The sequence below is a fragment of the Kryptolebias marmoratus genome, linkage group LG8, assembly GCF_001649575.2.
Source record: "Kryptolebias marmoratus isolate JLee-2015 linkage group LG8, ASM164957v2, whole genome shotgun sequence".
Taxonomy (NCBI): domain Eukaryota; kingdom Metazoa; phylum Chordata; class Actinopteri; order Cyprinodontiformes; family Rivulidae; genus Kryptolebias; species Kryptolebias marmoratus.
The window spans coordinates 20177387-20189917 of NC_051437.1; the positions used below are offsets into that span (position 1 = coordinate 20177387).

A 12531-nucleotide genomic window follows, 5' to 3' on the forward strand; every position below is an offset into this window, starting at 1 on the left:
ATCATCAAAATTAAACGAAATAAACATTTGAAATATATGAGTTTGTATGTAATGTATGAATATAATATACAAGTTTCACTTTTTAAATGGAATTACTGAAATCAATCTACTTTTTCATGATATTCTAATTTTATGACCAGCACCTGTACATAACTGATGCCTGAGACATATTCTGGACCACTTTAGAGACGCCACTTTGTGCTTTATGTTTTACCTGCTGATGTGTTTCGCCCACATATTTCACTTTCTGTCCAAAGACTCTCAGTGAAGAAGTAGCTTTTGTAAAAGAAAAGCCAGACCAGAACTCTAACTCTCCCTAATCTGCTGTTTTCAGGGATTCCAAACAGAAATTCTACGATGTGGAGTAGCATTTAAAAGCAAAAAATGAGTCCCACAGGACAGTAATAACATCTACTAAATAGAGAGTTGGCGACAGAGATAGATTGCACTGTACATTTCAGCAAAACAAAAGCCCAGATGAGCCCAACGAGGAAGGCAGGGGACATTAGTAATGTTGAGACGACTGAGGACAAAACGTTCCTGTCAGAATTAAAAAGTGTTGAGTGGTTTCATGTTTGAAAAGTCAGTAAAAAGTTAAAAGTGAAAAAGAGAGGTTTTGAGGAATTGAGGTTCCATGGAGATCATATGTCATGATTTCTTATTCTCCTACAATCTACAATCCAACCCTTTACCCATTCCAGGTTGATTAAAAAACAAAAAAACAAGCTTACTGAGTTTGTGGATCCGTATGGGATCCGAGGCTGGACCCAGTCCTCCTTCACTCAGCGTTTGAATTTGAATGATAAAGTCGTTGTCGTTCTCGGGGAGGGTCAGCTCCACTGTGGAATTGGCTGATGTGAGTGTGTGTACCTCCTTGTGCCTCTGTCTCCAGTATGAAAGCTGAACGAAGAAAGGAAACAAGTGAGGAGACGCAACGTAAATATGCATTCTTGGAGCCGGAGCGTTCTCTCAGCCTAATCCGGAACATTAATAAACACATTACCACAAAGAAACTCACTTGGTAGCCTGTGACTTCTGACTCCGATTCCATCGCCACCACAGGCTCCCAGGAAAGAGACAGCTGAGAGCCAATTAGGGTCCATCCAATATTCAGCGGTGGTTGGGCTGGTGCTGCACAATATAAACAATAGTTATTTCTACGTGTCAACACAGAAACAAATTACTGTCTCATCGGTAAACTGGAATTATTATATCACCATATCAGACTGCTTCCAGGAATGATAATAGAGGGTGAAAACATTTATCAACACACATCAGGGCTCTCCTGCACAACTAAAAAGAAGAGTTTATTCTCACGCGGCTTTTTTGTGGTGACGTTGATCGCAGGAAGGAAGGGGCCAGTGCCCGCCGTGTTGAAGGCGCTGACTGTTAGAAAATACTGCGTGTTCGCCGCCAAGCCGTTTACTGTGACGGAGGTTTGGTTCCACGGCACTCTAACCTTCCCCATAGTCTCTGGCTTGGTGTCGTCCTCCCAGTAAACCACCTTTCAGACAGAGAGTGTGTCACTTAGCATATAAATGAAACAGATATCTTTGGATTGGAGCAGAATGTTGTTCATGAGGAGCGTGCGGCCCAAGACAATGTTTGAAGTTGTTCCTGATGCTTTTAAATTATACTGCTGGGTGCATCCTGGACAGGCAGGTCAGCTTTCCTGATCTGACATCAGACGCTTCTGCACTTTGTAATAACTCCCAGGAATCACTGTGATGGTAATATGCCAGTGAAACTGTGGATTTTGTAATTAAGGCATGAAATGAACAGTTATTTTCTGCAAACAACCAATTTACAGATTCATTTGATGAATTAATCATTTAGGAATGTCAAAAATAATGGACAGTGTACGGCCCAAGATGATAGCATCAATATTCTTCTTTTTTTTTCCCAAACAACACTAGAAAGCAGAAATTCAGTAGGAGGGAAGCAAGCACCGGTAAATCATTTCTGATCAATGAATGAAACAAATAAGCAATTTCAGAAAGGAACAACAAAGCTCTTTTCTTTCTTGTCGCTCAAGTCGCTCATGGATTTATTGCATCATTATTCAACTCCACAATACATCAGTATTATGCAAATGGTACGAAGTATTAATCATTCCACTAATTGAAAGTTGACTGATTAAAATATGCTTTTGAATAGTTTATTATGGATCAAATTCCAACTAAAGTTTTGAACAAAAACAATATTAATTTCATGTTATCATGCTCAACTAATAGAAAAGAAACGGTCCTAGATGACACCAATTGTGCACTTTATTATTGCCTGCCAAAATTAAATGTGGGCGATAATGTAAGTGCCTGTGTGTGTTTGTTTGTCTGTTAACAAAATATCTCATGAACCACTGGGCATAATTAAATAAAACTCTCAAAAAGTAATCACTGGATGTGCATCTAGAGCTGAATACCTTTTGAAGTCAGCTTTACTAAAAATAGCTGCCACAGCTAATCAACCTTAGCAAACACAACAATGGCTTTAATTCAGTCAGTTTTATAGATACTCAGCCAAAATGTGGTGTCATAGTAGCTGAGAGTCGTCTACAACACATACTCTGAACACTAACTGATCGATTTTATAATGCAAGCGGGAAGTATGCATTCCTTCAACAAATGCTAGTCAATTCAGTATTTGTTGACATGAACATCACAAATAAACCAGAATTAAAAAGACACAACAGCTTACTTTCCCACATAGAAACATTATAATATCCAATGCATTTCTGACCAGACAATCAGTCTGCCCCATTTTTATTTAGAGGACCGTTTCAGAAAAACAAATGGGTTCCAGTAACGTGAGCGGTCAGAGGTTTTAAAGTTTCTGGAGTTGTACGATGGCACATCTTGGTGTTTCTGCCATTTCTGTATTATGATTTTTCACAAATGACACCGCCATCAGAAAGCATGCGAACGGACAATTTTCCTTTCTTTCCTTAAAACGAATCTGACATGTTTTCCTGTCATGTTGATACAAAGAAGTGTATAATTCTGGCTATACCAGCCGCCCAACCGAGGCAGCCATTTCCATGGCGACACGGTTTAGAGGCGAAGGCTTCGCGGTACAACAGAGGTGATGACAAGCATTTGAATTGTGTTGTGTGTGATATCTGTTTCCATTTATATGAGTGAAAAGTACCTCGTAGCCCAGAACCCTTTCAGGGGTGATGGAGAGAGCCTGCCAATTCACTTCAATCTCGGAGGCTGAGGCACTTCTGGCCCAAACTCCCACCGGCATTCCACTTGGCTCTGAAAACAGACGACACGAGACTGAGCGCTTCGACACAAAGATAAGCGGAGCAAATTTCTTAAATTTTTACATTTGTAAATGTTGATCTCTGCTCAGATGAATCATCACAGAAAAGGTGCAGCTGGTAAATAGACTAACACTACACACTGGTTCCCTCTCAGCAGGCTGCGAGGAGGCATAGATCTAAATGCCAACTGGTTTTTTACCTTAGTACAGCCTTTTAAGCGATATTTAGAGACTGCCTACCCTTACATAAAATGTCTTGCAATTGTGTCCCACACTTTCTACCTTTTCTCTACCCTTCAAACGATACCTAGAGCTCTAATGCAACAAATACAGTAAAACCACTTTCATAATTTTGTCCTTTTCAAAAAAGGAGAAATGGCTTTATAGCTTTGCAGAGATCCCCCACGCTTCCATCCGTACCTGTCTCTGCGGAGTAAATGGTCACCACAGGGCTGAAGGGACCCTGCCCTTTGCTGTTGTAAGTGCCAACCTTGACGTGAAATGGAGAGAAGGGCGCGATGCTGTCATTGTGGTATACGTAGCGAGATGCGCCGGGGGCAGAGGTGGCCACATGAGTCCAGCTAACTTCTCCAAAAGCGCGGAAAGCAATGATGTAACCAAAGCTCTCGCCATTCTGCAGTTCTTCAGGAACAGGCTGAGAGTGAAACACAAAACTATAGTGATATTAAAATACATACAAACCACTCCCATTCACTCCAGCGCTGGGCTCACACAACCACCGCAAACTCCGAAGTGCACAAATGACTTTTGTGACCCACCTGATAAAACAGAACGAGCCACAGTATATCATTTTAAAAACATCTGCACTCATTACAGATCATATAAGCAGCTTTTAAAATAAAAAGTTATTCCGCATTTATCTAAATGGTACATCAGTGAGATAACTCAACGCTTAATGACTATAACAATATTATCTTATCTTTCAGCTAGCGTACCGGTTCATGATTGCTGGATTTGAGCCCTGCAGACTTGACTCAGCAGCAGTAATTCAACACTGATCCTAGCTTCATAAATGAAATTAACTGCTAGGTTGTAGACTCTTTAAGAAAAATTAAAACGACCGCAGCGACAGCCGTCAATTGGATCCAAATTTATGACACCCATAACCCAACAGAACAAGGGTGTGGTAGAAATATTAAGCATATCACTCAAGGATAAAAAGGATTAGAACATAAGACTGATGATTTACCTCCCATGTGATGACCAGTTCGGATCTGCTTCCACCTCCTCCACCCACATCACCCGGTGCCGCATCTGGAACTGCAGAACAAGGACCTCGTTCAGATCTACAACCATAAACTAAAATTTTAGGATTAGAAGCTGAATGAGTTATCACGCACCTGCATCCTCTGTCCTTGTCTTGACTGAGACGGGACTGGGTTCTCCAACCCCAACTCTGTTTTTGGCCAACACTCGAAACTCGTACTCCACCCAGGCATTCAGGTCTACGACCGTGGCAGTCAGGGTGTTTCCACTGATTACCTCTGGAACTAAACGAAAACAAAAACGTCATACAAGCAGGAAATAGGCCGGGACACTGAGGACAGAAGAAAGTCAATCACAGTATTTGCACATTCAAAAAAAAAGAGCTAAGGACTCTGTAGCAATTATGAAAATAAAATTATGTGATTAATTTCACTCTTTCCTGCAGCATCCATCTGATCTAATGAAAACAAAAACATTCAATAAAGCAGCATGACAAAGTAAACAATTCCTTTCCTTGATTTTTTATACAACTATTTTGCCTAAAATAGAAAATAGATTATCAGATAGAACATGAACCATATTATTATACGTATATTGTAATGCTGTGTGAATCATAATTCTGTCTATATTTTTTATTGGTATTTTGTGCATTTTTTGAGAAATAAAACAATTTTTTTTTGGAGACACTGTACAAGTCCAGCTCACCAAAACTTGGGAAATTGTGAAAAATGGAGATTAAAACAGAAAGCAATAATATGCAAATCACTTAACTCTGCATCTTTTCATTTCATAATTAATCATATGAAGGAAACTGAATTTCCTGCAGAAACAAAACAGGCCTTTTTCTCTGTGGCTGCATTGTCTTTGTGTACTTGCATGTATAAAATGTAAGACGTCCATGCTGTTGTGTTGTGCGCCTCATCGTTGCAATAAGGTAAAGAAATCATATTTCTGAACCAGGCTTCTGTCCATGAAAGTTTGCATTATAATTTGTCTAACTTAACCAGATGTCTGCTAAAAGACTTGAATCTGAAGCAGATTTAATGGGCACTGTTTTTCAGCAGACATTTGCATACAAAAGTTTATGAAAGGTGTTTTTATTATAATGAAATAATCTCAGCAAACCCCTCTACGAGGTCGACCGTGATTCTTTACCACCCTTTGAGTTTTTTTGCTCCGCCGCTGACCCGACAATGACCTGCTCAGCCAGAATGAGAGAAGGACAGACGGAGAAGAAGACCGCTGAATTATCTGAATAACATTACACGTGCTTTCAGATGAAACTTTTATCTGCAAGTGACGACTACCTGTGTTCACCCTCTGCCAGCCCACAGTGAACGGAGTTCTTGTCTGGATAAGGTAGCTCGTGATGGGGCTGCCGTTGTCCCTGCCGGGGCTCCACGCCAGCTGTGCCGTGCTGTCTGTCACCTCCTCCACAGTCACTGAGTCGGGAGGGCTGGGGGGGCCTGGCTCAAAAACAGGAACGAACACTGTGAGGTACTTGTGCATGCAGAGGCACAGATGACGCTACAGTCACAGGATGTATATATGTCCGTTTTCTAACACACGCAGCTGTTAGAAAACACACCCACCTAAACTGTAACACTACACGGCTTTTAGGTTTTTATATCAAAATGAGAACATTCTGAAAAACCTTCTATTTGAAGCACTGCCCTTCACAAGGAATTAAAAGTTAATTCAGAATGTATCTGTCAGTATTCACCCAACGTGTAATCCCTGCCTTTCACGGTCCTCGTGGTAATGGATCGATTGAACAGCAGAGATGAAGGGAGTCAAATTAAAAGGTAAAAGACGAAGAGCCCAACTGCCCCGAGGAACCAAAGTTTTATCATTTATTTGAATTATCCCACCAATTAGGCGGTGTGATGTTTTACTTTAGCTCTGCGTTTTAATGAATGCGTCGGCTCATCAGAAATAATAGACCACTGGAGAACTGTGAAACAGACTGCAGAATAATAACACCCGCTAGCTCTGCTCACAGAAGTGGTTTCTAATGTGAAAGTAAATATTCTAATGATTAAATGATTATTTTAATGAACAATCAATGTTGTGGAAAAACAAACGTGGCTGCATTTATAGTTCATGTTGTATGTGCTGTAACGGCACTGAACGTAGTTTTATGAGTCCCCATCTTCTTGTTTACTGAAGTTTTGAGCCTCCTGCCTTCGTACGTTTGGCCCTAAAGCCCTGGCTTTAGAGATATTGATCTTTTTAAAACTCATTAGTGGCTCTTGATAAGAAAAACCTTTAATACACTGCCCTCATTAATACATATTAATGGGGCTCACAATCAAGGATCAATTCCTTATCCTCTTAATTATATTTCATTGGCTAAAGGAAATAGGATGCCAAGAGTGTCCCTTGTGTTCAAATAATCTCCTGCTAGAATGGTCAGATGTGTGTCAGTCTGGGTTTTTATCTGTGACTTAGCATTGACAGACTGCAATATTAATTTGATCTCAATTAAATTAAACTGCAGTGTGTTAAACAAGCTTGCATGGCAGTACTAAATATCAGCAAGGAAATAATAAAACAGGCAACAACTGCACAGGGTTGTGTTTACTGTCACGAGACGCACCTTCCCTACACACTTTTTTTTCGGGACAATGATAGTGATGCAACTAGCATGAGTGCTCATCAAGTGGCTGGAATGTTATTGACCATGATGTTTTCTTTACACAGTGACCTTCTACATAACCACAATCATCATCTAGAGGAGTGTTTGTGAGGCATTGTGAAGTGGCATCTAAAGTACTAAATGCTGCTATTGTTAAAAACAAGGACCCAGATGATCACTCAAGAGTTTTTTTTTGTGTCAGAAGCGATTATCATTGACCTTCAGTGCAGCAAGAAGAGAAAACTGAAACAGGACTGGAAATCACACCCTGAAACATGAATGAAATACCTAATATTTACACAATTGCAAAAATATGCTTGTAAAAAATACTAATAATAGCTTTTATTGTGATTGTGACAGTAAATGTCAGCAGGAGTTTCACTATGAACACTGAAATAATAACAAAACAAAAGAGTGTCACTGACTAGCACATACAGCATATATTAATATATACTTGTGTATTAAATCTCTTTACAAATTAAAACATTCCTTGAAATGAAAGTATTTCTAAAATAAATAGTAATAATAACTCTCATGCTAAAGTAAGGCTTGCTTAAAGATTCTCTGTCTCTGTCCTTTTAACATCGGAGAAACATTTTCCATTGATTTTACTGAGGTACAATCTCTAGATGTTAGTAAATGAATGAAGGAATGAATGGTTGTCTGTCTTGTTTGTCTCTATGTGTCCCTGTGATGGACTTGCGACCTGTCCAGGGTGTCCTCTCTCGCACAATGACCAGTGAATATAAGCATCAGCTTCACTTTGATCCGAAAAGAAAATAGTGGGTAAAAAAAATGTTTAGCTGCACTTCACTAAAATCAGATAAATAGTGATAAAAATAAATTGTCTAAAATGTGTTTTTTTTTTAAATACAGTTTTATATGTATTTGGCAGATTAAACTAACCAGAATTGCACAACATTTTTATTTCTAAAGCTGAGTCAAGGCGCAAGCTTGATTGGCTTCTAATGTCGTGTTTAATGATGATGTGACAGAATTCAGAATCAGTCACATGCATCATGAAGTGCATGTTGTTATAATGCCTGCTAATATTTAGCCAAATGTAGCAAAGTAAAATGGATAGATCTAGACAGAGGAGGTAGACAACACAATAAAAAAACTCAAAAGTCTTTGAAGAAGAGAAGATGAATATTATGCAATGGCCAAACTAAAGTACCAGAAATTCTCATGTAAACAGAAGAATAAAAGTAGGAAGACCCAAACCAAAAAGCAACAACTGAGAACCGTTGAAAAAAGGCCAAAGAAATCATTTAAAGTCAGAACTAAGGTAAGTCTCATTTCTCATCTATATCATTGATCATTTTATTTTATGTCCATGCTAATTTCACCAACTGAGCTCTTAAAATAACAAATTCTGCCTGAAATTGAAATTTTGATTTGGTTAATTTGCTACATTAAAGATAAAAGTAAGCACTTTAAGTGAATTTCAACTGATGAACTTAGTACAATTACAAAATTTGCTAGTGTTCAAACTGATCATAACCAAACCATATTTAGATCATGCAATATATATAAAGTCTTAAAAAGTAACTTTCTGATTGCAACCAATAGATTTCTTAGAAGTTCTCTTTAACACATCTGGGATATAAAAACCATAAAACATACACTTTGTGTAGAATTGGTCTAAAATTATGTGCCTCTTTATCAATCATTTCACAACCACTCATATTGTTTTTTGACTCTTTGAAAAGTTCCCCACCAAAGGTTTACAACAAAATAGCAAAAGCTCACAAGAACTGATAAAAGTGATGAAGATAACTAAAGCAGTTATTGTAAAAAAAATGCATTTAATAATATTTGTATGTAGCTGACAATTTTAATAACTAGTTGTTGTAGCGTGCTGTGTTTTATTGTACTAGAATTTAGTGTGAAAACATGTTTAGCAGTGATCTGGGTATCAAACATTATTTCCTGGATGGTTTAGATAATGTATGTGTTTATTATGCTGCCTGTGGTGTATTCTCTTCAAATAGTTTCTTATATCAATTTTGGATCACATGAGTGTTGGGATACTGGGATTTCCAAACAGGACAATGTATGCATTATACAGTGTATGCATGCAAACACTGGCATTTTTCTAAATGTCTGTGGTGATCACAAAAGGACATTTTTCCCTCCATGGCTGGTTTTCTACCCAGTCTCATGGTTTTTTGAAGCCATTCAATCCACACTATGAGACATTCAAGACAGCTGCCGTGAGCAGGAAGTGTAAATAATGCACAGTCAAGTTTGTCTCCAGTCAGTTCTGGGCCAATCTATTTTCCCTGCCATGTTATTGCTTCTACTTGGAAAAACAGCATTATTTCCTCTTAGCCCTCTGTGCTCATTACAGCAATTTGCTTTGAACATCTTAAACATGCCAAGCAGAATCACTGATGGGCATCCGTACAAGATAAAGATATGGATCCAACCTTTTCAAATCTTGACACCCAAATCATCCCTCACCTCATCTGACATTTAGCATATTTGCGTAGTGTCAATTTGCTGGGCTATTCGGTGTATTGATCTCCACCACAAACAGCCCTCCTCTGGCAGCGGCATTAAAACACTGCTGCTCCTCGTAAGACGGAACAAAAGTTATTTTGCTCTGCCAAGTGTAACTTTCAACAACAACGTCTCTCAGGAGCAATGCATACTGCATGAACACGCAGAGACTCGGCTCAACACATTTTGCTGTCAAGCACATTGCAATGGTATTGAAAATTGGTCATTAAGAGGAGACAGAGAAAAGAACACATCCTAAAAAATTTATAGTTACTACTCCTGGAGTTTTAACATTTTAACAAGTCACGTTCTGCCTTCCACAAACATCTTCTAATGAAATATTAAAGAAAAGGAAGTCTCCTCTGTTTGATGCAATGAAATAACTATTACTAGAAATTGTAAAAAGAAACTGTGGATTCTCATGATTTCCAGAATAAATTTTAGGAAATGGTGCAATCAGTGCCCTAAAACAGCCGAGTAGAGTTAAAAGTCAACGTTCTCTACATTCTAACACACAAAACACTCTCTTAAAGCCAACAAATATTTTTTCTACTCAAGCTACATCTGTCATCCACTTTACTGTAAAGACTAGAGTTTGATTTTCTCTTGTTAAAAAGAGGAACCAATTTAGCAATCCTAGCTGCAAGCCTCATTTTAATTAGTAAGTGCCAAGCAGGGAGAAGGTTTTCTTACCTTTTACAATCAATACAGCCACGGCTGACAGGCTCTCCACGTCAGTGTCCACCACGCAGATATATTTGCCAGCATGGTTAAGCTGAATGTTCCTGATCATCAGATCTCCCGCTGTTCTCTGCTGAAAAGGAGGAGAGAAGGTTTTATGTAGCATGAAAGACAACAGACGCTCGTGACAGCTTATTAAAGAAAGTGGTGAAGCATATATAAGGAGCGGTAAACGGCGTTGCCAAGAATGTTCGAAAGGTTCTCTGGTTATTTTGAACAGTCCCTGAGTATATCAGGTCACAAGCAGCAGTTCAACAGGTGCAGAAGGAAAAAGGAACAAAATTGCTTTCCGTGACTGCAGTTTGTTTTTTGTTTCGTTTGTTTGGTTGACAAGGTTGCTGCTTTTTAGAGGTCATCAGTTGACCTTTAAGACACATCGCAAAGATCTACTGAAAAGGCAATTCGGGCAGTTTTTCCTCAGCTATAGAGAGAAAAAAGGCTCTCTGCATTCTGATCTGAGAGGACACCCGTAAGCATGGGATGGTGAATTAGTGGTGAAATCGTTCTGCTGGCATTGGCAGGAGAATGCCGCAGTAGAGCCAATGTGGTTTAATTATGGAAATTAAACTCCCTGAAGCAGCAAAGTTAAGTTGATAATCTCTTTGGACCGGAGACATTTCTGGTATTTCTGGGTAAGAAGTCTCTTTTCAGATAAGAACATTGTCAGAAAAGAGACACACAAGAAGAATGGCTAATCTCGAGGGCGTGAGGAAGTGTTTTGTCATTTGGGTGTTTGCCATGCTTTGATTTCTTTAGAAGACACATCTAATAATGTACATCCACTTTCTGTTATGCGAGGCTGTGCAGCAGGCCATGTCACAGCAGAATTCAATGTGAGCCAAAGTATTAAAAAAAGTAGCTGAGCCGAGACTGAGCTGGAATGGGAGAAGAGTACTCACAAAGATTTCAACCTGTCACAATGGCTGAGCAACTAGTGTATTACCTACATAATGATTTTTATGTGGGAAGTGTATTTTAACATAGGGACCGTCTTGTTTCCATTCACAAAAACACAATTGGAAGCACAGAGGCCTTTATTGATCTATTTGCACTTCCTTTCACAGATTTTTACGTCACCTTGCAGCTTTTTTATTCCTTAGAGAAGACTTAAAGTTTCAAAATGGATAGACTCACACCAGCTCCAGCAAAACTAGCTGAAGAAAATAAATAAGGTAGGTTGACTCATAAATCAGTCAGACCATTAATTAGGCCATATTTTTTTGTCTTTTTTTTAAAATAATCAACCATGCCTAAGCATTATAAGATAATTAAAAGCCAATGAATTCTGTGGGCAGAAGAGTGTGTACTCTTGACAGTGTGCACTCGTGAAATGTGCAGGTTGTATAAAAATGATTTTTGTTTTTTTTTAAATTTGTACTCAAAAGTTGAAATTTCAGATTTCAAAGTCTGAACAATCAGCTGAAATGTCCCCTGAAGTCAGAATTTAGATTTGGAGATTTGGAGATTTTTGGCTAACCCTAACCTCAAAATCCAATATGGCTGCCTTGAGCATGAGAGTTGCAGTAATAATCTAATTTAACTCTTGTTAGTTTGTTTCTTATTAAATCAGTTGCACACATAGTAGTTTGCAGCCACTATTAGGAAACATGTTGCTACAGTGTTTGAATGCAAAAAAGGCAGAGATAGACACTGTTATCAGCTTGCATTACTAATAAGGGATGGAGTGTTCACTGTGCACTGCAATTAGGCAGTCTCTCTGGTTTTTTCTCTCTGGTTTGTTACTGGAAGACTGTTAAGTTGGGTATGACATCTTTCCCAAACCGAGTTTTGACTTCTGAGGTAAATGGAAGCACCACAAGACTATTTTTGTTTAAATCTCTCAGACTCCAAGTGTTTAAAAAAAAAAAATCAATAAACTAAGTTTTATATGCTGACCATCTGGTTTGTAACAGTGTCTGTCAACCAAAAATCAGGCTTCAGGACAAGTATGGGAGGATTCTCACACGGTTCTGAGCTCAGTGCTAATCCTGCTTATTCTCCCTACTGTAAGCATTATCCCAAATCTTTTAATCATAGATTTTTACTCTTTTTAAAAATCTAAAAAACTACCTTGTATGAATATTGAGTTGTTTTAATAATAAGTCTAAAAGAATCAAGCAAATTGACTTCATAAAATACCCATTAACTGCGCTGAT

The 12531-nt window shown here is 38.6% G+C and overlaps 1 protein-coding gene across 2 annotated transcripts in view; it reads right to left on the reverse strand.

Annotated features, from left to right (window-relative positions):
* cntn3a.2 (contactin 3a, tandem duplicate 2) overlaps window positions 1-12531 on the reverse strand; it is a 42956-nt gene that overhangs the window by 6549 nt on the left and 23876 nt on the right. The window contains exons 14-22 of one of the 2 annotated variants that reach the window (XM_017417870.3): window positions 10328-10445; window positions 5799-5957; window positions 4626-4775; window positions 4475-4545; window positions 3685-3919; window positions 3148-3257; window positions 1318-1504; window positions 1019-1131; window positions 732-900 (exon numbers count right to left, since the gene is read on the reverse strand). In XM_017417870.3, the coding sequence (XP_017273359.1) occupies window positions 732-900; window positions 1019-1131; window positions 1318-1504; window positions 3148-3257; window positions 3685-3919; window positions 4475-4545; window positions 4626-4775; window positions 5799-5957; window positions 10328-10445 (1312 nt within the window). Of the gene's footprint in view, window positions 1-731; window positions 901-1018; window positions 1132-1317; window positions 1505-3147; window positions 3258-3684; window positions 3920-4474; window positions 4546-4625; window positions 4776-5798; window positions 5958-10327; window positions 10449-12531 lie in introns of both variants that reach the window. The other variant, XM_017417869.3, reaches the window with a different exon arrangement.